The sequence below is a fragment of the Aythya marila genome (genome assembly GCF_965140915.1).
Source record: "Aythya marila genome assembly, chromosome: 6".
NCBI lineage: Eukaryota > Metazoa > Chordata > Aves > Anseriformes > Anatidae > Aythya > Aythya marila.
The window spans coordinates 28382697-28407480 of record NC_139047.1 but is presented as its reverse complement, the minus strand read 5'-3'; the positions used below and the strand labels follow the sequence as shown (position 1 = coordinate 28407480).

Sequence of the window (24784 nt, the reverse complement as noted above, 5' to 3'; positions counted from 1 at the left end):
ATGTAGTCTGAACCACACTAAACTAAAAGCAGCAAGCTTTGAACTGAATATTTCAACCTTCTTAGAAAGGAATAATTAATTAATAAACCAAATACTCCAAATTTTTCTAAACATCTTTAGCAAAGCATAAAATGTTTTACCATGCAGTCATACAGCTCATCAGAATTTGGGGAGACTGAATTTTAAATGGATTTAATACTGTTATCATTGTAGTACTAAGGTAATGTGTTTTCTGACTCTTTCATATCCAGCTCATAGGGGAGCCACCAACTTCTGTTGAGGTCTGCTAACCATTGCGGATCATATTTCTTTTGTCCTCTATCAGCTGAGACAATATTGGGCTTGGCTGTGCTCTCAGGACTTCTGGATGCCATCTTGTGGGGTGACCTCAGTTCAAATCCTTTGGTCATTTTCCCCAAGCCGTTCACAAAATCCCATTATTTGAAACCAGGAGGCAGTTGATGAAACTAGAAGAGGTTGCTTTGAAATCAAGTTTTAAAAGATATTTCTTAGCACAGCAAACTCCTGAAACTTGGTGTAAAAGGCGAGTGTGGAGGCAGCAAGTCTCAGCAGATTTAAAATGGATTAGAGGAACTGATGAACAACAGGTCTATAAAAGGTCCATAAATGTCTTCAAAATGGGCTAAACAGGTGTGTGTTGTCCTGCTTTCCTTGCACAAAAGTTGTGAATGAGCTGCAGAAAGTGGCCAGGCTCTTGTGCTTTTGCTGAACAGAATTTCCTGCTGCCACTTTTGCAGGCAGACTGCTAGGCTGAATGAACCATCAGGCATTTCTTATGTTCTTAAATTAAAACTCCCTTATTAGTCTTGTTATTTTAAGAGTTCTTCCTTACTGTGGGTATTTGGAGAAAAGAGCATATCATTTTTTCCCTGGGAAGCCCAAATTTTAGGTTAGATATTTTTTCCCCTGTCTAATGGACAAGATATTTTGCCATTTGCTTTTTATTTTCATTTTATTTATTTTTCTTTTTTTTGGAAGTGTGCTCAAATACACAAGAGTATATCCAGTCTGCAGTTTTCCTGCCAAGCAGAAGTTTTTCAGGAAAGTGAGATACCCAGGGGCATTTTCCACTCTATCATTGTACTAAACCTTTCAGACACTAAACATGATGTGGAACAGTCCATGCTCATGAAAAGAAGAAAAAGAGGACAGTAATGTGGTATAATTATCCAAATCAACATGCTAAGAAATTTCTATCCCTCTCTTTTCTCAGTGTTATTGTGGCTGCTTGGGGTCATACCTCATTTGAGAAGGCTCAGTCCTGCAAGGTGATGAGCATCCCTTTGAGAAGCAATATGCCTTCATCTCCTGTTGATTTTAGTAGGGCATAAAGGCGCTCTGAGCCTCGTGATATCTGGTCCCAACAATTCAGTTCTTTCAGAAACCTGTAGCTTTAATTTGGATGCCCTTTTGCTGTGTCATAAGTTGCCAGTTTCAGCCTCCTGGAAGAGAATGGTTTTGATTTTAGTCATTTTTACTTCTTTCTTCCTAAAATGACAATGCTTACTGTTACAATTTCACTGCATTACTGTAGCTTTTGAGCTATGAACATCTGCAGCTTTTATGGAATAAATTCAGGCTGCTGGCTGGAGTGTTAAGGCTTCTGGGGAGACTGTTCATACTCCTCTACTTTGTGGATTTCTTACAAGTTGTTGACAAAGTGCAATATCTTAGAAAAATCTTTGTACATGAATTTGGAGGATGCTGCCTCGGTAAAGAAAATAAAAGGCTTCAGACTCAAAGTCTGTCTTTCAAGTTTTTCCCACTTGATTTGCAGATGTGGGTATCAGTTGGTATTAACAAACCTCCATCAGTATGGGTTAGCACGCTATACAACTCTGTGGCTATAGTACAAGTATTACTAAGAGATATTCCTCCTTGGGAAATTAGCAAGGAGTATGAGCATAAAAATAATGCTTAATTTGTCTTTAAAGCTAATTGCATGTTTGCTGAGTGATACTGCCATTTAAATGGAATCAACTTGGCTGTGCGTAGGAGTATCAATAAGGTAGCTCAAAAATATGCTTTGCCTATTTCTGTTTCCATTATGTGTTGGAACACAATTTTATGCAAGGCTAGTTTAATGGGGAAACAATATTTTAGAAAGTTGTTATTGCAGCCATAAAGGTCAACAGCTTTATTTAAGTTTTATTTATTTATTTTTAAATAGAAAAAAAAAAAGATAAGTGAACCTATCACATTTAATTTTTTTCCGTGACTTCCTTTTGCCACATGTCATAAGATAAAATATTGTGTTCTTTTGACACTTTGCAGGTGGAAAAGCTTGTCCTCCTGACAGAGTCCTTCAGGAGCATCGTGCCTGCAATGATCACCCATGTGTGCATTTCTACTGGGAGACTTCTCCCTGGAGCTCTTGCTCTGAAGATTCCCTGGTTGCGCTGAATGCAACCTTCAGTTGGAGTGGAGAAGCCACTTGTGGAGTGGGCATACAGACAAGGAAAGTCTCCTGCATGAAGAGTAGTTCTGGCCATGTTACACCTAAAAGGTATTCAAAGAACAGTCATTACCAGTATACCTTTGTCTGTACAACTCAAGTGATGATTTGTAGTTACACTACGTTAAGTATAAAAACATTTTCAGCTAGAATCATCAGCTTTAGTAATAATTCTATTTCTGGGCTAATTCTCCGGCTACTATGCCATCACTACTATAAAAAGTTTACTAATAGGTAACAAATATGAATAGCTATCTCATTTTTAATTTTTATGTGTAAATCTCCCTCCCCCCCAAATGCATGTTTTTAGTGCCATTGATTATTTTATTTTATTTTATTTTATTTTATTTTATTTTATTTTATTTTATTTTAATTTTTTTGCTATTATTCTAATTCACTTTTTTTTTTTTGCAAATGTTTTTCCTCAAGGACAGGTGTGAAGAAAATACAAAGTGCATCCAGATATAACATTCATGAATGCATTACTAGCAATGCTCTAATGAAATCATTAAAAAAAAATAGTTTGCATTACATTTACACCACAATGAGAAAGAACAATATATGTGATATATATATATAATTCAGTTGATTTATATAACTTTTATGATGGGATACCAAGACATCAACATTATGTATTCTGAAGTTCAATATTCTGAATTTTGCTTTGCTTTTAGTAAACGAGGAAAATAAGCAGCACAGATGTTTTCCCTAATATCAAAAAATCAAGACACTGCTAATTATTTTTTCCACTGGTAATGAGTCTAGAGACTTACAACTGAGTTTCATTTCTTATTGTAGCTCTCAAAACAATCCTGTTGGTATAAACAGACTGTGTTGATTTCAGTAAAGTTAATTAAAATTCTTGAGGTTAATGGGATTAATTAAATAAAAGGGAAGAAATCTAGTACTCATATCTAGAATCTATTGATATGCTGCAACTTTGCCTAATTAAACATATTGTTTATAGAGCTATGTAACATCTAAAATAGTTGTTTGCCCCCTCCACTTTGAGACAGTCTAAGGGGAAATGGAACTGAAGGAGGAAGTAAGTAGTCACATTATGTGTCTGAAGGGAAAAAGTCATACCAGAAGAAAAGATTTGTGTACTGGAGCTTTCAGAAAGGGGCTGTCCTTGGCTTTGGTGTGGTAGCTTCCACACCACAGCATTCCTTGTGTGATGGAAGTAGCTGTACCAGAGAGGACTTCTGAGTCCCTAAAAGAGCTTCTGACATGCCTCTCTGTATGTTGTTCTTATAGAGATGGATGCCTTACAAATGAAAACCTTAGACATCTTAAGAAAGACGGTTCTAAATCAAGGGATAAAACCAATACGAACTCGGTGTTTCTGAATTAAAGTGGTATCTGTTTACTATCAAGGAGGGTCTGGATGGTTGTGGTGCTGCAGGGTAGGGCAGTCCTCCTTGGTGAGGGCACTAGCACTGGGCTGCATGCACTGCCCTTAGAACAGATGCCTGGGGTGAGGGACTCTGTGGGGAACCCAAGCCCTTTGTACCGAAATTGCAAATTGAGGATTACTGAACCAGAGCAAGATATTCTGCTGACATAGTTTATGTTTGAGTTGATGAAAACTGACCTAAAGTAATGTTGCATTTAGAACTGCTGCAGTGAAAGTCTACCGTTATGTGACTTCAGAAATTGGATGTATTATGTAAATTAATAGCCTTTGTATGTTAGCATAGTGAATTTTTTGTATTCTGCATTTTTCCTGATTTCATAAAGAAAAATTACATTGTATTTGAAGAAGGTGCAAGGCACAGAAAGCTGAATAAAACTAGAATTACTACAAAAATATATTTCAACACGTTACTAACCAGAAACAGAATAGAGATAACAGAATTCTGCCCTCTAGAATAGTCATACTTAATGAGTACAAATGCCTCTCTATATTTATCTTCTTTTAAATTTTACTTTTCAGTATTTTATTACCATCTCAGTAACAGAATCATGACTTGAAAGATTTTTTCTTTCCTAGCTTGGCTTAGTGGCATGTTCCTCTTTCAAATGTGGTCATTTTGGGTTGCATGTATTCCCAAGTATTTTTGAGTGATCTTTCTACTAGAAATTGATAAAAATTAGAAAAGGATAATTCCCTTTCTCACCACCTACTTGAGGAGCACAATATGCCCGTTTCCAGAAAACTGTCCCTTTTCTACCTTTCTAGTTTTCAAATATTAATTGTCTGTCTGAAACCTTTATTAGAATATATGCTACATATTATTCATTTAGGAGTTAAAAATCAAGAAAAAAAAAATCACATTTGTTTTTCCTGTACTATGCTGCACAACTTTCCAAATAACAATCAAGGCCTCAGTTCTGCAGGCTCCTACTGCATAATGGGAAGGGAGCACAAATATGACTTTAAGCTACTTTTGTACTTCCTAGCAGCTTGAAAGTAGAGGACATCAGTCTTTACACACAGTTGCAAGCGTTTGAAGGCTGTTGTATGTTGTGTCAAACAGGACTACCTTTTAAACATAACTACTCATTTTCTTTGGCAATAAATATATCTGTGCTGCTTCAGTGAGCATTGTATTTTAGGCATCATAGGTAGTGTTACATTTACTCTGCAGTCATCAGACCAAACAACATTTTTTTTTTTTTTTTAATCTGTGCAAGTGTGCTCAATTCAGTTTGGTAGCATGACTGTGAAGGGGAATAAAAGTGAGGCTTGTTGTGAGTGGGAGCGATATCTTTGGTGTGGCAATACACTCCCAGCCCTGTGAGACTCTTATGAGACGAACATTTCCCTGCAGATTTGGTGTTTATTGATGGCATGGTATCTTTGCATTTGAACTGATAGATGTCCAGATTCCACCAGACCTGAGACTGTGCGACCATGTCTCCTCCTCTGCAAGAAGGACTGCATCGTTACGCCTTTCAGTGAGTGGACTCGCTGCCCAACAGCATGTCAACCTGGTAAGCCTTTAAAAAGAGAACAAAATTTTGGGCAAACTGTTACATTCATAGCCACGGGGAATGGAATGATACGGGGGCTGAGGTCTTGAGAAGCACCCAGGCATATGACGTCTGCCTTCACCTCAGAGTTACTACTTGGGTTTGGCAGCTCCCTGGTCTGCAGGATTTCTTCTCAGTTGTATTTTTTGGCAGCAGAAGGTGTTAACAAACCTTGAGCATTTCAGACAGAGACAGGTGGCTGCCAGTGCGGACAACACCAAATTGGGAAATGCAAACACCAGTGGGCAGGGATACACAAGTGGGTGGAGAGGCAGAAAAGATCTGCAGAGACGCAAACCCTTCTTTTTCCCACTGTGGACTTCCCATCACCTTGTACTTCCTATGGATGCCTACAAGAGGGACACAAAGGAATTTAAGATTCAACATCCAAAGCATTGAGGGAGAACTCCTTCAAAGACAGAAGTCTGAGGCCCTGGTGTTGTATGGATATTTAAGGAATTGCTTCATTATATGAAATTTATTTCTCCTGACCAATCCAGATGTATGCACAGGGCTGTGCAAACAACTCTATGTTTTTTCAAGTACCATATGTTTCTTTGATCTAGTTGGTTAGCTTTTGTATGCTAGGTGTTTAGCAAAGTTACTTTATAATGATCTACTGCTGTTTGTTTGTTTTTTTTTTTTTTTTTTTTTGTGGCAAATATATGTGTTTCATTAATTGTTCAGATGAAAGTCATCTTAGTTACCAGAGTATTTCCTTTTTCTTGGCAGCTTCCTTGCCCTTCAAAGATTCTCAGTGGATGCTCTAGCATAGTTCTTGTTAGATTTTACAGGAAAATGAGTTGCTTTCTAAAACAGTGAATCCTGTTTTAATTAGCAATTTATTTTTAGACTTTAAATGAGCTGCCTATGAAGAAGTAGAATAAATTACCTGGCAAATTACTTTGTTTATTAAATAATAGTCTACAATTAAAATGAGAAGAAATTAATTATTTAACCTTCTTGGCAGTGTTATCATTTTAATATAATTCTAAATTAAAACTTCTTAGATGGGGGAGTTTGCTTTCTGCTAGATCCATTATTGATATGGCTGCATTGCAAGATCTTTTTTTTTTTTTAATTTACATTGCACAATTAAAACCTCAGCATGATAATGAAATTTTGAAACCGCTATACGTATGTGAGTTGTTTGGGGTTTTGTTGTTTTATAGAAAAGTTGTATTTAATGAAAACAACATACAGATGGTGAATTACTAAGCACATCAAGCTGGAGCAGGTATTGCCTGGCAGATTTAAAATTAAATGTGTACCAGCATAAGATCAGAGCTTAGACAAACATGCAGTCACTAAATCAGGTTTACACAGAACTTTACCAGTTAAGCTGTTTGTAGTTTATCTGAGAAAATGCATCCAACTTTGCTATTTAACAGTAAAAAAGCTGACATTTTCCCTACATTTAAATGTCATCAGACAACAGGCTGTCTTCTGCCAACGGATTATCTCATACCTCAGAAGTGTAGACAGCAGTGAACTTAGGGCAATAACAGATGGACGGACAACATAATTCACAAAAGAAGTGCAACTGAATCAAAACACCTGTTGGTGAGGCAGAATGGAGAGGTTGTTGCAGGTTATTGATTCTCTGCCATTTCAGATGCTTAAAGGTGACAACTGTCTACCACAGCCTCCTATAATATATCTGTTTTAATGGGTCTTTGAGGATGAATTGAAACAAGAATCAAAGACTCAACATGGAGGTTTCAGAAAATTAAGTGGTTTGAATGAGGAGCATGTAGATATTCCTGCATACTCGATGGTCAAGGTGTCTGGTGAGGTATCTGCTCTCAGCACAGGTGATGTGCTCTCTGGTTTGCCAGCATAGCTTTGAAATGAGATTAAAACGAAACAAATCTCACAATAAATAAAATTTTTCATCTCCCTTCTGAAAATAGATGCTATCTGTAAGTATCTTTTCTCTTCTGGACATTGGTTATCCAGGGTTGAAGGTTAGCAATTTCATTGTTGCTTAATTCTCTAAACAAGTTTACATGAAATGTTAGGCCATATCTATCAAATTTATTTCTATGACTTAAAACTTATTTCGAATGAGGTAGAGTGAAAGTGGACAAAATGTATGGCTTGCCTTAGTAAGAAATTCCAGTGACCTTTACCTTGTGTCAGACAGTTTTTGTCAAGGATCTGCCACTGTCAGTTCTCATAAATACTCAACCAGAGTTGGTCAAACTTAGGCTTATGCTTTCAAAAACTCTTATCTGCACAAAAATACTGGATACAGATCTGATTTTGGCAAATAAAATCTTGGAGAGTCTGTCCCATTTATTTGTGTACTTAAAGACTGGTGCCGACAAGTCTGTCCCCTTCCCTCCAGTCAGGAGCAAAAAGGATGAAGCTGAATGCTTCCTGTAAAAGCTGGGGCAGCAATTCCATCAAGAGAAAGCCAGGCCTTAGAGTAGTGAGCAAGAAATTTGTACCTCATCTGACAGTGGGAATCCACCTCTCCAAGCCCTGAGCAGTGTGCCAGGGAAGTCGTGGGGGTCAGATGGAGAAGAGGTGAAGATGCGATAGCAAAGGAGGAATTAAAAGAATAGATTGATAGGAGGAGTCATATGAGTCTTTGTGTAAGAAGAGACCGGAGGTGGTGGGACAGGAAGATGGGAATAGAAGCAGAGGTAAGACACCCCCAAAACTGTCAAACACCATTATCTGAATTGCAGAGTCAAAGACATACAAGTTGACTGTTTTGAGATCCTGGGGCTTGATTTTTTAGGAGGGCAAACAGTCATAACCTTACTTGAAATCAGCTAAAGTTTGGTTTTAAATGTATAGTCCTACATAACGTTAATACTTTGGAAAATCAAGCTATAACAATCTTAAATGAGATATAAAAATTGCGATCAGTAACATTTGTAAAGAAAGCTATAGAAAAGCCAATGAGGAAATTCAATTTTGAAAATGGGGTTTGAGTAATGTGCAATAAATGTTGAGGATAATTTAGTTTCTTGAGGTAGAGAAAATTACTATGGGAAGCTCATTTGGATTTGGTACTGATTAATCGGAAGGAAATGGCTAAGATTCTAATGGTGATAGACAATTTGAATTAAAGTCATCACAAAGAAATAGAGTTCATGATTCTTTGGAGAAGGGAAAACTAGCAATATCAGCAGGACAACTTTAAAAAAAAAACAAATTTCAACAAACTCAGCAAATTGCCTGCTACACCTCTGCAGAACATGTTCTATGCAGCCAGGAATGAGGAAGGTCTGGAACGTACCAAGAAAGACCAAAGGTCTCGAGCCCAACTGCACTCTACTTTGCCACTTTCTATCCTGAAACCATTACAATAGCTAGTAGGGCCAGGAGCACAGGGAAACAAGGTGTGCATAGGCCTGTATATGACTTGTGTGTTCAAGCTTTAACATGTGAAGAGAAAACATCTGTTTTTACCTCTTCTCATCATCAGAATTGTTCAGGATCTTGATTCTTTTTTGATGGCCAAATTGTTGTGCAAAAATTAGAAACAAACGTATAACTGAGTGTGAATTTAAAGGAATGCCCAAAAGCATAGTACCTGAATCAAGAATGCAGATTAAGTTATAGAAGAATATTAGGTTTCAAAATAGATTGGATAACAGAAATAAATTCAAAGTAAGTAGAAGCCAAATGAAATACATATCCATTACTTACAGAGAAATGAGGAAAACACAAAACAGGGAATGTGCAATGCTGCTGTTGTTTCCTGTCTGCAACCAGGAGAGGAATGGACTAAAGAATAAATATTTCAATAAATTTGTTGTTTCCATGTCACTAGGGCTGTGTGAATAGAGAAAGAAGTAATAAGTAATGTCAGAGCATCTGGCTACTGTCTTCTGGGTGAGAAATTGCTAAGTCCTAGAGAACTAAATAAAATGCAAGCAATCTCCCCCACCCCAAACAAACAAACAAAAACAACAACAAAAGAAAGGTCAAGGAAATCAAGGAAATTATAGATTACTCATCCTAACTTCATTATATAGAAAGAAAAAAAAAACAAAAAAACAACAAGAATTAGTTATTACTTGAGATGTAAACATTTTAAGAATAAGATTATGATAAACTGGCCAGTGTGGATTTGTTGAGAATAAATCATGCCCAGTAAATTTAATCTCCTCTTTCAACAGCATTCCTGCACTAACTAAGGGAAGCAGTAGATTTTTGACACATGAAACTTTTATCAGAAAGCTAAAGAACAGTGACTCGAATTAAGTCACTGTAAATGGGTATTCAGCTGCTTGAAAAATGTCTCAGTGAAGATCACTGTGAATAAAGTCTGGCTTCCTCTCCTTTACTGTCCCCCGTTGGGTATATTGATACAATTCCCCTAGCTGCCTTCTCTCCGTGTTGAGCAGTCCCAGCTCTCCCAGTCTCTTCCTGTGTGTCAGACGCTTCAGTCTCTGCATCATCTTTGTGGCTGTTCACTGAACTCACTCCAGTACATCCACATCCTTCTTATCCTGTGAAGTCCAGAACTGGACACAGCACCCAGATGGCTCACCAGTGCTCAGGAGAGGGAAAGGATCCATTGACCTGCTGACACTGCAGCCCAGGATGCTGTCACCCTTTGCTGCAAACGCACATAGCTGCCTCATCATTAACGTGTCTGTCAGGACACCTTGGTCCTTCTCTGCAAAGCTGCTTCTAATCGGTTGGTTGACAGATACCACCACTCTTCGGGATCAAACTGGAATGTGAGCCAAGGAGAGTTCAACAGAAAACTGTTCTTGTCCCAATTCTATTTGGTATTTGTCTGAACAATTCATCTGTCTGAGTAATAGCATTAGTGGATGGTGCTGAGCTGAAGGAGGTAGCAAATAAAATATATTAAGTGATACTGAAATCTTTGAGAAATTTTTCAAAATATGACTTGGGAAGGAAAAATCAATTGCACGAAGACAGAATGGGAAGTAAAGACATCAGTACTGTCTCAGGCAACTCTGGAGATACTACAGACTACAAAACGAATGAAAGTCAACAGTTTGAAATGCTATAACTTGTGTTGGGCTTGTTAAATTCAATGGATGTGTGTGTATACCACTGAAGGTATTGGTATGCTGTGCACTGGTGAGGCTGCAGGTGGGATTCCTTGAGCACTACATTGTAGGAAGGGGATCAGTCAGAGATGACTGAATAGCACCTATGAAGAACTCGGTTTGCTTGGTTTAGAGAAGACTTAGAGTGGATACAAGCCCCTAGCATTTCATAAAGACTATCTGTTCATCAGACAATGGGAATAACATTTGTTATGTCTAGTGCACAGAAGATTAAAAAAAGCTTGGCTTGATTTATAGAAGGGATGATTTGTATTCGATTATAGGAAAAGGTTCTCCACAAGTAGTGGGCCCGTCATCTGAAAGGAGACTGTAGGAAGCTGTAGGGCTGCTTTGGGTGGTGGATGTGAAAGTACTAGGAGGGGGATTGCCCTGAGTGTGCTTACCTTGCCTCAGGGTAGGGTACTGGGGTGAGCAACCTTTGGTGCCTCCCGCCAAGCCCTTCTGTAGTGATTGCACACTGATAGCAGTGATAGCACACGTGTGAGTGAAGGCTTGTATAACTGATATTTTTGGAGCCAAACATTTTCATTGGACCTGTACTTGCACTTTGTGTCCATGGCGTGATGTTTCTCTTCTGCTCTAAAGCACTGTGATCTTGCTGCTGCAGCCTTGTCCTTATCTTGGGCTCAAACATAATTCTCGTGTAACATTCTCATGTAAATTACAGACCACTATTCACTCTTAGACAAATCCAATGAAGTCCAATGTCATAAGACAGGTTTTTCTGGCCTGGAATATTTAAGTTCTATTGAGACCTCTTTTCTGTTTTGCAGTTGCTGATGTACACAGCAGTTACACCAGCTCTCAGATACTACATGTATGTCCCTCTTACACAGTCAAGGATTGTGTTTGCTTTAGCTCTCAGGCCACACTGGTGTAAATCCTTGCCTTGTCTCTTGAACTGCATTCTGTACCACAGATTGTGAACTGTGTTTCCAGATGCATTGACCTTGTGCATAATTCAGGCTAAGCAGAGAATTAGCCTCTGTTGGTTGCGATAGTTTTCTTATCAGGAAGTTATCACCTATAATTTCTAGACACAGACAGATGGAAGCAGCCTGAGACCACCAGAATATGTTTTCAAGAACAAAATCTTCCATTGTAACAGGTTTCTTTTTTTTTTTTTTTTTTTTTTTTTTTTTTTTCCCCTTGCTCAGGTGTTTAAGCATTCGCTCATAGCTATTTTCTTGTCTGATTTGATGTTATGTAAAAAAGCCATTTCTGATGCATCTCTTAAGCTGTTAAATTATCAACCTTCCAGGTGCTGCTCTGCTGAACTATTTGTAATTTTAAAGCTTTTGATCCAATGTACCATTCCCTCGCTTCTTTGTCAGGGGTCATGAGAGCCAGAGGGCTCACAATTTCAGAATATAAATGTAACGCGAGGATGTTTTTATCCAAGACAGCTAGATCACTAACAGAGGTTGCCAACTGTGTCTGGAAACCATTTTTTTCTTTGTTTTACAGGCAATGCTACAGCAGTTAAGCAATCCCGGTATAGGATTATCATTCAGGATGCTGCCAATGGGGGACATGCATGCCCAGACACCTTGTATGAAGAAAGAGAATGTGAAGATATTCCCATCTGTCCAGTGTATAGGTAAAAAAGATTAGCTTTGAATCAGTTTCTTGCTAGTGGGTTTCCAGTTCTCTAGAAAGTAATCTTGTTGGATCATCCTGCACAATTTTCACTGGAAAATGACATAGAACTGGAAAATGTGAGGTTATAATAATAACACGACTAGTAATAACAATACGTAAATAGTAATTTTTGCAAAATACGTAAAAGTAGAGATCAAGTTGGAGTTTTGAAATTATCTGGCTTCATCAGAATGAGCACCAACAGACACAGCTCCTGAAAATGGTAACTTCAGGGTCTGAAGTGTTTAAGGATAGTTTTACTGGGAACTCCCCCCTCAAAGTACCTAAAAATCAATGCAAGCTATTTTGGTACCACAGGCACTCAACTGCCTTAATCATAATTGTATGCTTATTGCAGAAACAGTCTTCTCCCCTGATGCTCTCACTCCAGTGAATAATATGCACTTTAAAAATTTCTGATTAGACAAATAGTACAATAGGGCAATTACTCACCACTCTCATTAAAATTCTATGACCCATCTGTTATACAATGTTAGTAAATAGAAACGTATTATATCTATGCATATAAATCTTCAAACCACACATCCAGTAGCACATAGACTCAGAGCAGAGCAGGCAACTGAACATGGGGACAAAGCAGGAGCCGAAACATTCAGCTCTGCATGGCACTGTACTGCACAGCACTATAGAAAGCTACTGTCTTGCATTCCTGGCTGACACACATCATGGCACAGAAAGCAGCAGATTGTGTAAAGCATCAGACATGTGAGAATGGGGTTGCAGGAAGAGAGTCTGATTTCAAAGCTCACTGAATCTGTTGTTTATTTTGTGACTTTGAGTTACACCCCCAAGAAATAAAAGGAAATATGGTGGAAGGATGGTGTGGCTTTCTAGAAGGTGAGCCTTAAGTCTGAATTTCAGTTCACAATGCTTATTTCAGGTCTGATTAAAGCTTTTGTTGTTGTTGTTGCTGTTTTTCCTTGAGCCTCTGCAGTATATCATCATCTGTATCTCAGCTTTCAGAAGTTTTTGTCTGGATTTATGAATTGTTTTCCAATTTTAGCTACTTAAGTGTTGACCTTTTCGTCTCATAGGTGGAAGACCCATCGATGGAGTCACTGTATACTGGTACCAGATTCAGTGAGACAGGGTGTGCTGGGATATAATGAGGCGTGTGGACATGGTTTGCAGTCAAGGGGTAAGCTTTCTCCATGCAACCTCAAAATATTTAAGGCGATGGAGGGTGACATTTAAGAAGGGTCTTTACAATTTTACAGTAGCCCATTTGGAAACAGTGACTTCAAGGGTAAAATAAAGTGTTTTGGGAAGTGGATTCATTATATAGCTTTGCTGCTGTACTGAAAGCTAAAGTACCAGTAACATGATAGTTTACTAGGAGTACAGGGATGGCTTTATGCTGGGTATTCATGTATCCGTACAGTAAGTACCCTTGTTCTTCTGCCTAAAGATGAAGTATGTGGGCTTTGAAAGAACTATCTATCTATAGATCTCTGTGAAGTAATCCATTCTTGGCACTACAAATGGAAAGGATAATTTCCTCATGATTTTAAATTTTGCTAATAATTTGCCTGAGGCCTGATTTTTACTAGGACTATTTGAGGAGTTCAGTGTGGGTAAAGGCTTTGGGCTCCTGCCCTTTGTGTGATTAAGCACTTGGAAAATACAGTGATCCAATTGTCTGAACAAAAGCGTTAAGAAAAATTTCACTATTCAGAGTATGTGATTGGAGTCTGTAGCAGTTCCTGCAGATGGCTTGAGATGTGACTGTTATCAGTCTGCTGAAAAATCTAATAAAACCTTTAACAAAAGGTTATTTTTATTGAAAAAAGATTACTATACAGGTATGCTAACTGAAGAAACTTGACATAATAATTTACTCCTTCACAAGGTTAGAAACTATTCTTTAAAGATGAACTGAATTTCTTACATAATCTGGAAACAAAGGAAAAGAAAGAGAAGCCCTGACAGTATGTGGGCTGCATCTGAAAGAATAAATTTTTTAAACTACAATTCAAAGGAGTAAATAACTTCAGCTAGGTTTTGACCACAAGCCTATGCCTACGGTTTTCAAAGAGAACTCCGTAAATTGAGATGTCATAAAATGTATTTCTGAATCTCCATGTGAAGGGAAGGTAATCTTCAGTAAGTGCACGAACTTTTTATTAATCTTACTCTGACAGAATTTGAAGCATAATAGAAAAGTATTTTGCTTATTTTTGCTCTGTGGAGAGCTCTCCAGCAATTAAGGAGGCTATGTAGTGTTTTCGGGTAATCATGGGAAAGGAATCTCACAGCCTGGTGGGTTTAAGCAAATTTTGCTTCAGTGCCAGGTTCACTTTTTATAATTAGCTGAAGTTTTCACAACAGCTCCGATTTTCATAATTGCGTGATGTGATAGAACCAATCTGCTAGGCACTACTGAGGATGAATGAAGTTTCAGCAAAATGAGTTTTCAGATGAAATGCATGGAAGATTTTTGAGACATCTCAAAACAAGAAAACTCCTACAAACAAGAGGAGTGATGTCTGCGGAGCAGGCAGCTGAAACCAAGCTGCTAACTGATGAAGTCGCTTCTGAAAAACAAGCTGGTGGACTTTCGGTGATTCTGCACCTGATCTGTAAAAGTGTTTAGTAAGGGAAACTTTCAAAAATCTTATGTTTGAACCTTGTCTTGCTACCTGAACTTTTCAAGAGCAGTTAGCATGTGTGAAGAGGTGCTGTGTTAACAAACTGTCATGGAGTAGCCATTTAGACAAAGGTGGCACGTGCTTACACACCCTGCAGGATGTCTTCCAGCATGTAGACCTCAGCGCTGGAGGACTTCTGAATTTATCATTCTTCACTATGAAGGCAGCCTTTGGAGGTTTTTTGAAATAATATATGAGGCAAGTCCAGAGAGTTGGCTTTGTTCAACCTGGAAAATGGGAGTGGGGATGCAGTCACACTTCTTCCAGAAGGGCATAATAAAAAAACAGAAGAAACTATCGTAAGTTGTCCCAGATTGCTTAGGAAGGCTGCAGGTGCACTGGAGATGCTTAAAACTCAATTGAATAAGGACCTGAGCAATCTTTTCCAACTTTTAGGTCCATCCTTCTTTGAGAAGGCATTGGACCTCCAGATGTCCCTTCCACCCCAAATTATATAGTATGATTGTGTCAGTCTATAGAATTCTCTTGAGGATAAACTGTGCCATCAGTGTAAGAACTCTAGGTGTTATAGTTTTATGCTGTCCGTCAATATTCATGTATCCTACAACAGCTTGCATTTGAGGCATCACCAGTATTCTACACAGTAACTGACTTGCATAGTGTGTCAGTCTTTAGCTAGTAAATGCTTATTCTTCAAAGAGTATTTATATGAATTTGCCCAACCTCTTTTTTACTATACAACAGCTATTACCCTTTTAGCACTGAAGATAATCAGGCACAGAACATCCACTTTAGAAATTTTTTTCTTTCATTGTCCATGTCCTGACTGTCATGTAAATAAGAGGATTTCAGTTTTCAGTGACTGTCAGGTCTGGCTAATTATAAAGGCATTGAATTAATATCAATTATTTCTAAAGAAAGAAAGTGTGTGTATGTGTATATGTTTAGAATATATTTAAAATATAACTGACTCTGATGAGGGAAAAGTAAGTCTGAAATGGCTTTCAAGCTCCATTCTTATGGCAGATTCTGAGATAGGTACTTACAGATCTTGTTCCACGAGTGCTTTCACTCAAATGGCACGTGTAACATGCTGAAGATACTGGGATTTATTTGAGTAATGAACAGAATAGCCAAGGAGATGATGCCTCTCTGAAGCTGCAGTTTTCACAGCTTTATCTTGGAATGATGTTGCACTAATTAAAACAGCCTTTCATTTTGTGTATCACCTTCAGTAGACTAACTTATTCAGGAAACAGTCAGGCAGGTAAGAGGAAAATAGTGTTTAGAGCTAAGAAAAATACTTGTTATTTAAACTTCATTAAGGCATTATTTGCAAAAGAACGTGAGATGGGGCACTTGAGAATAAAACAGGGTAGGGATATTACTGTTGCTTGACAGTGACATAGACAACATTTCTAACAATAAATGAAGAGCTTTACAAGCTTTTCTATTGCTATATAGCTGTCATTTTCCTCGACAAGTGACTAATTTACTAGAAGGTGTCAAGACTGTGAGAAAATTGCTTCTGCTTCAGATGCCCTTTGGTGACTTTACTGTTCTCTGATGTTTGTGATGGAAGATCCTCCAGAAATGACCTCTCTCTTCAGTGCTGACATGATCAGCCATCTTAGACATTCACTTTTTTGGGGGGAAAAAATGTGTTGCTCATTACAAGGGATTGTTAACATTTAATTAGTGGATGGAAAGCCTGCTTTAAGCAAGTGTCTTTGAAGGCTGCTTCAAAAGCTATTGGATGAAGTAAATGGACATGTATTGAAGACCAGACTGATGTAATGAGGCTTGGCTTTAAAAAAATAGTCTTGGAAATACCTGACAACATGGTTATGAAAAAAGTAGTTACTTTCCAAAAGCAGGGAGAAGCTGCAGCAATGGAATATGTCATATCTTATTTTCTCCTGTTCCTGCCACATCTTAATAGTGATTCATTTGAGGGATTTGACCATATCTCTGCCCATTAAAAAAAGGGATATGTCCATTTCTGAGCTGTAAGTCCCAGTTGGAAGAATACAGAAGTGCAATGACATGAAGCAGAAAATTAACACAAAAGCAAATATTCTTAGAGAATAATTTATTGATTTGTGTACAGTAAAACAACAACAAAACCACCAATGCCATAATGAGAAACTACTACTCTGCTTTGGAAGAAGTGCACTCTCCCTGGCTAACCTGAGGTGACGGTGTGGACTAATACTGGATGGCCTCCTTGTGCATCTTAGAACATTTTTTTCTGGTATGCTGTACTGTCAGACCTTGTATGATGTATTTCTTTTGTCCATTAACAAGGTTGTAAATTCATACCACATCAGATTTGCTAAGATAGTTGTTGATATAGATATAATATATTTCAGTACAAAAGTTGATATATGAATTGGCAGTGAAAAATTGGGAATGCAGGAACCACTGGGCTCAAGGAATTTAGGATTCCTTTCTCCTTCATTGCAGGTTTCTGCAAACTCATTTGGAGTTTGCAGTTTGTAGTCAGTAGCTCCATCCAACATTAGCTTTGCCTGGTAGAACATTGGCAACTTGAGCCTTATTCTGGGTGATACTGAGGATTTGATAGGTTTGTCATTATATATTTCTATTTTTGTTTGTTTATTTTTCCTGATGGTGCTGGTCTAGGGACACAATGGTAATTGGTGGTTGCGGGGAAATGACTGGGAGTGTGGACTCGGGAGCACAGCAAGCAGAACGTGAGTGCTAGTGCTCTTGGCCAATATCATTGTCTGGAAGACACCTGCTTGTCAGCTGGTAGCACTGATAGCATATAGCTGAGGGAGAAATAATTACCAGGGTAAGGACAGGAGCTGGGTTTTGTTAGTGATGTATTTGAAAGGGTTTGTGAAGTGAAGTCTGTCTAGGATCAACATTCAGGGGTAGTCTTTCCAGGATGCTATCAGTTGCATCTCTGCAACTTCGCCAATGTAGCCATTCTGCATCATACTGCAAATTCATGCAGTACATGTTATCTGTATTTTTATTTCCTTGTCACTGATACTGCAATTTGCAGCTTACAAACACATGGGGAGTAATAAGGTGATAAGAAGCAACCAAAATAGAATAGATTTACTATTATTTGTTCTTGATAATCTGATTTCTTTCCTTGGCAAGGCGGCTTGCTGAGGGTTGGCAGTAAGGTAAGTGGGAAGCAGGACATATTTCCTTGACTTTAGGAAGACTTTGAGTCCAGTCCTACGTGATAGTCTCCCACAGGGTATTCAAGTTCAGAAATTCAAGTTGTATAAATTGGAGAATGCTCTGAAATCAGTACGACCTAGAGAAATGCACGATGAGGTGGTTGTGCAAAAAAAAATTTCAAAGCTCTGTTATCAGCTGTTTGCTGTCAACCAGGAAGGCTATTTCAAATGTCATCACAACCGCCACATGTACGCTTGGCTGTCTTCACTGTTTTCACTAACAGTGTGTATAATGAAATAGAGAGTACAAGTATAACACATCTGGGTAATCACAAATTGTAGGTTGTGAATACTTTGAACTGCAAGCCAAAAAATTCAAGTTGGATAAATTTGAGAATGTTCTGAAATCAGTGAAGTGAAATTTTCAGTAAAGAAAAAAATGTGTAGCAGTTACACTGTGTAGGAAGACAGGCAGCAGTGCTGCAGAGGTGAGTGTTGAACTGAGTTATGGACTATGAGTTAGTAGCATTATGCTGTTGTAAAAAAAAAAAAAAAAAAAAAAAGGTACACATCATTAAATCATCTATGTCTTATATTTTATTTCTTATCTCCAGCCTCCTGAAATTGATTTTTCTAATTCCTAAAATAGAATATTTTAACAGGTAATCCTCACTTTTATTTCTGTTCAGTTATGTTTTCTGCCACTGTAAATGATGACAAACAATTAAGATCAAATACAAACATCAAACCTTTTCTTAATTAATTCTAATTCCTTGTTTATCAACAGAATCAAAATAGATTAGGAATTTTATTTTTCTTCCAAAATATCCCATTTTCATTCATCAGAAAAAAATAGTTATTTGTGAGTCTAAACTCTGGTGAATATTAGTGAATGATTTTAAATCTCTTGAATTTAATGAAATTTTATCCTTGATTTTACACTTGAAAATTATTTACAGTCTTTGTGAACTATGCATGAACTGTGCACAGGAATTCGGAATTCAAGAGATTTATCATGACAATATGGATGTTTTACTACGTAAATCTGGATTGTTTGTATCTAATTTCTACCAGTTTACCTTTATGATCTTTAAAGTATTTCCCAAAGTCTGTGTGTAATTCTGGATTTGATAGTTTCATACAAAAATGTGTGATTATGTTTCACAAAGAGGAAAACAAGGAAAAAATTGAGGAGGAGACATCAATACAAAATTAAAAAAAAAATCATTTGGAAAAGCTGTGTGTATGTATTCTTAGCCTTTCCTACAGTAGCAGAGTGAGGAAAGTTTCTGCTCACAGGCAGGTTTTTGATGGGATGTATTTGAGTTTGGGCTCAAATAGAGCCAAATTGGGTTAGAATTGACCAGTAGCAGAGAGGAAAGGGCAGATGTCGACTAGGTGAGATGCGGTGGATAAATCACTCTGAGCATTTGTGGCTGACTGAGATTTCTGCAGTTTAATTTTGAGATTTAACATTACCTACTTGCGTAGAGATTGTCCTGAGCCCCTTTCTGAAATCCTGATGACTTAGCTGAATTGTCTGTGTAAATATTTGCATGGCTTTTTTGATGGCTGCAGCAGGTAAAGTAATAGTTTGGGGAATTGAAATTAGTCCATGTATTGTATCACATCCCACTGATTTCCAGGTCATGTTTTCTTGTAGACCAATTTTTTTTTTACTTTGGACTCAGTTGATAGGACAATGGGTAAAAAGATTGATACCGATTTTCCAGTGACAAGTTGCTGACAAGAGAATGATAGTGGACTACTCTCCTTTTTTATGGGAGATGTCAGCAGACATCATAAGACACTTAAAACACTGCTACAATATTTCAGTCTGGGTCTGGTCCAGCTTCTATCTCAGGTATATCTACTGTAAGAGTATTTCACGGGCAGTAGGAGAATTGGCATGACCTTACTTTATAGATGCTAACTAATAGCAAGAGAGACTCCAACTCATTCTGTCACTGTAGCCTTATGCCAGCAAAACATAAAAACTAAGGAGGCTCTTATGAGAATTTGTCCTGACAGTAATCTACAGTGCAACATTTTATCCAAAGGCAATTCAGTATTCTGTAGACTTTCCATAAAATAAAGATGATGAAGTCTGCGTCAGATAAATTATATGTATTTGATTTCCTTCAAAAATAGGACAATATATTCTACTCTATACAAGAAAACAAGTAGGCTTTCTAGCTTAACTCTGCACTGTTCCTATCTGATAAACAAAACAGGAACATCAGCATCTTAGTACCACACGCAGCATTTATTTTCTGGGAAAAAAAAAAAAAAAAAAAAAGTCTTGATAAGTAGAAGTCTTTTGAAGCCAGAAGGCATAAACACTGAAAATGTATATTACAAGCATGTACCAACAGAGGGATTGTTAAAAGATCAAAATAATGAGAAGTAAAGCAGAGGAACATCAAAGCTTTCCAGGCTATGTATTTCTGCCTTGATTAGGAGGAAGGAGGGAAGAAGGGGGAAAAGAAGGCTTTAGATCAATAGGAAGTGGCCCAATCACCTCAAAGTCAAAGGCAGCACCATTCAAATGTGTACAATTTACAAGAATTGCTAGAGCATCTCAATCATAAAAGTCCCAAATGATCTGACAGCACTCACACCATATTTAGCAGGTACACATAAAGAGTCAAGATCATCTTATCTGAAGGAAACTCCTTTTAAAATGTAAGGGTAGATAGATTTTCATTTTGTCTTTCATCCCTCTGATTAAGTTCTGCTCTCTTTGGTCCTCCTAAGATTTCTTTCATCTAGTGTGTAGTCTCTATGATCTAAGAAACTATCTTTGGTGAAAGTCATTTTTGGGGTCCGTTTTTTAAATGATGAATTGTCATTAAACAGAGTATAGCAGATGAAAGTGGTCCAAGGAGAACCAAACTGTGCTGAGACTTACTCAGGAGGATGAAAGACATAATGAGAGACATAATGAAGAGCAATCTCTTCCTCCAACTGGAGACAGGCCCTTCCAATTACAACTTGTTTTAGCATCATCTTCCATTGATTTAAAATTCAGGCTGTGAACTGTTGATTCAGACTTTTTGTACAAACCCGAGAAACTTCTATTATATCAACAGTAGGCCTGGGTGGTCACACTTCTTGTTTTGTGCAGAGGGTGTTATAAATTATAACTGAAACCTTTCTGTGACCATGGATTGTTTGTAAGTAGACCTGATTGTGCAGCTTTGTCTGCTACTTTTCAAAAATACAGGAGCCATTTTGCTCTAAAACTCTGTGTTTTGATGACTTAGAACCTGAAACAAGAGGGTTTATAATCCTTCATATTTTATATGAGTTCATGTAACTGTCACTGTAACTAGTTATAAATATATAGTTATATATATATTTTTTTTTTCCCGTGTTCCTTTTGCCTCTTCTGTGTCTAGTATACTGTAGTTCTATGAATTAACCCTGCAGTGTGTAAACCATTTCACTTTATTGGTGATTTTCAATTAAATTGAATTATCCTTTGTTCATGAGACAATTGAGTCTATTTTGGTCACTTTTGTGTTTGCTGTTTTATACAGCACTTTCATGTCCCTCTTGCTCACATCCATGCTGTAGACAGTCCCATTCCGTACTGATATAGATCTACTTTTGATTTTATAATTTTTTAATTTCCTTCTTGTTATGCTTATGCTGTTTACAAATCCAAAGATAGTTCATGCTAAAGCCATTCTGGTTCACAGGAAAATTGTTAAAAATTCATCTGAGCTGCCCATGATAAGATCCACCTTCTCTGGAAATGGCCTGAAGGAGAACTTTTCTTCAAATAGGCTCTTTAAACTGGAGACCTTAAAGCATGACCAAAAAATAAGTAAGTTTATTAAAAAGCTTTTATACTCCTGGTTGTTGGAAAAACATTAGAGATGCTTTTCTCTGAGCCATTACCACAATAATGTCATCTTGTCCATAATGATCTCAGTCAAGTGGAATAACAAGTTCTACAAATTCTGGAGACATTATGTGGGAGGATAAAGACAGGATATGTATTCTTACAGCATGGTGGTACACAAGATACTTAGTTTGGTATTTATTTTACCTAGTTGAAGAAATGGTTGGTTCTGGGTTGAAATGCTGATGCTACTTATGTCAATGAAATATTAGAGGACTTTGTCAATTTTGTGGGAAACAAAACAAAAATTAAGCAAAAACCAACCAACCAACCAATAAACAAACAAGCAAGCAAACAAACAACCCAACTATTGGTGAAAGGAAAAATAGAGACGTTGAAAGGAATGGAAAATTCTGTTCTTGGCAGATATTGTTTGTTGTTACGCTGCTAAAGTTTGCCCTGTCTAAGGACTTTTTGTTAGAGAAGCTGAGTAAAAGTTGCATTTTGCATTTTTCCTTGTTCTACATCAGTTAGGAAACACTTACTAGAAATTACTGACAGATTTCTTTAAATAATTAAACTATGGTATTGAACATGAATATTAGAATCCTAAATGACAGAGCTCATCAGTGTCGCATACTGTAAATCTTCAAGCACAAGATATGTTAATAGTGGCATGCCACAAAGGTGCAAAATGAATCCTGATGTCATGTTCATTAAATGTGGACTTGTATATTTATGTTACTCCAACTGAAATTGAGGTTTTAGACATGAATTTTTCAGTTTCAGAATACATGAATAACCATGGCTTAAACTGCCTTTCAAAAATCCCACAACCTTACTGTCAAACAGGTGCAGTAAAATGGCAGTATGGTAACTGGAAGTGACGAGAATACTTATGAAATGCCTGTACTTATGCAAATACTTCAAGTAACTGTGAAGTGGTCAGTATTTCCTACATTTTCTTTACACATCCAGTGCTGCTCTTTTTTCTTGGCACCATTTCTAAAGATGTTCACGTCACTATGTTCTGCCTGCCCTGGAAAGAAAATTAATTGATATATCCTTTTTTTTTTTTTTTTTTTTTTTTAATAGCCTTTCTATATTAGGAAGAAATAGTGGTTTCTAGCACATAGAGAATATCCATTGGGATAGAAGTTTTCTTTAATGTTCAAAAATATATTAAAAAAAATCTAAGCACTTTCCAAAGCTGTTTGATTATTGCAGCATTAATGCTTCTGAGCATTCTTCCTGTTCAAAACAGCCCCTTCTTCCCTTTCATTAACAGTATTGTCATTGAACTGCTTCTCAAAGGATTCAGAAGAAGATTCAGTCTTCCTTATATTATAATAAATCAAAAGAAACTTCATCCAAAAAATTGGAATTCCACTGGAATAAAATTACTACACAAGAAAAAGCCATCTCTATATTTTGATGGCAATAGATAGTAATGAAAAAATGTCATCTCCTAACAAAGATTTTTCTAAAGTCAATTTTTTTTTCCTGGCAGCCACTGGTTTTGCCTAGTGCGTGAAGCATTTATTAAAGGATTTCTGATATTGGCTTTGTGAAATAAGGAAGGTATGGAATAATATATTCTGATATTTTACAGGCTTTTCCCAAAGTAGGGTATTTTGTAATGTCAAATTTGGATCTCGAATGTGAAGCCCTGTAGGAAATGTGACTTCCTACCACTTTTCTGGGCAATTCTAACATCAGTACTGTCATTCCTTTTTGACAGTCCCCAGAAGTTTCAGTCCTGTGATCATATATTTATTTTCTTTGATATGTACCCCAAGGTGATGGAAATTTCTTCGAGTTATCTCTTTTCTGCTATCTCTTGGATATTAACTTTCTGTATCTTTGTTTCTATCCCAGTGTTTGTGTTGGCAAAAGAAACGCTTGAACTAGAGCTATGCTATATGAGGGAATCTAACCAACCTATTAAAATGTAATAGGCTTGTCGGAGGCCATCTACTTCAGCATTTGTTTAATCCAGGGTGAAGTAGATCAGCTTGTCCTCAAGGGATGTATTACGTGACAGAGCAGCACTCCCAACTGCTGCCGTGTGATAAGAATATATGGGCTTCCATAGCCTTTGCCCTTGCTGACCACGAGCCTTCACTGCTGGCTTATTTTGTTCCTTTTGCTCTGAGAGGATATCTTAATAATAGGTACTTATTAATAAAATTTGAGAAAATCAAGCATGATTTGGTCTGTAGTACTGAGCAAATAATGTGTAGACATTAACTGCTGACAGGGCCTGAAGGATTTAACTCTTCTGTTGCATTCTGACCCCATAGCTTGTGATGTGGTCTTTACACACATCATCTCTGGGGTACATTGGGACATTTATTTCATTCATCGAGGCAAATCAGACGTACTCTGTTTGTGAGAAGTTGCTTTGACCAGCAGGTGCTTTTCAGTTCCACTTTGAAATGATCAGGTAATGGAGCACACAAAATTCACTGCCTGCAAGATGGATGGGTTTTGTGCAGGCTGCATTGCTGGTGAAGTTGCATGTGAACAAACCTCCAAACAAACGGGAAATACATTTGTGCTTTAAAATAAATAGATATCTTCAGCGCGTAGTTTCACGGAGTATAAATTTTCATGTAATCTAAGCACATCTGCTCATAATAATTAACTTCTGTGGCATATGAAAGGAAAAGCTACATCAGCTCTCTGGTATGATGAGATGGATTGCTTGCTGTCTGTTCATCATAATGATTAATTGTAGCATTTATATGAAAATGGCTGCTCTTTATTCATTTTTGTTTTTAGATCATGTACCTTGCTTTTTTTTAAATCTTATTTAAATGTAAATACTCTGAAAATCCTGTATGAAAGCATAAACTTTCCAATTTTAAGTGCTTTGATGAGAAACCAGGCAAAAATGTGTCTCTGCTTAAATTGCCTTATCTGAAGACTTTGAAAGATGCCTGTCTTCCTAGTTACATGAATTTCACAGGTAAACGTAA

The 24784-nt window shown here is 37.3% G+C and overlaps 1 protein-coding gene across 1 annotated transcript in view; it reads left to right on the top strand.

Annotated features, from left to right (window-relative positions):
• The window catches only part of THSD7B (thrombospondin type 1 domain containing 7B), a 444053-nt gene that overhangs the window by 301939 nt on the left and 117330 nt on the right, over positions 1-24784 (top strand). Inside the window, exons 11-14 of the mRNA XM_082763038.1 lie at positions 2296-2527; positions 5298-5413; positions 11989-12121; positions 13218-13321. Coding sequence (XP_082619164.1) covers positions 2296-2527; positions 5298-5413; positions 11989-12121; positions 13218-13321 — 585 coding nt within the window. The remainder of the gene's footprint in view (positions 1-2295; positions 2528-5297; positions 5414-11988; positions 12122-13217; positions 13322-24784) is intronic.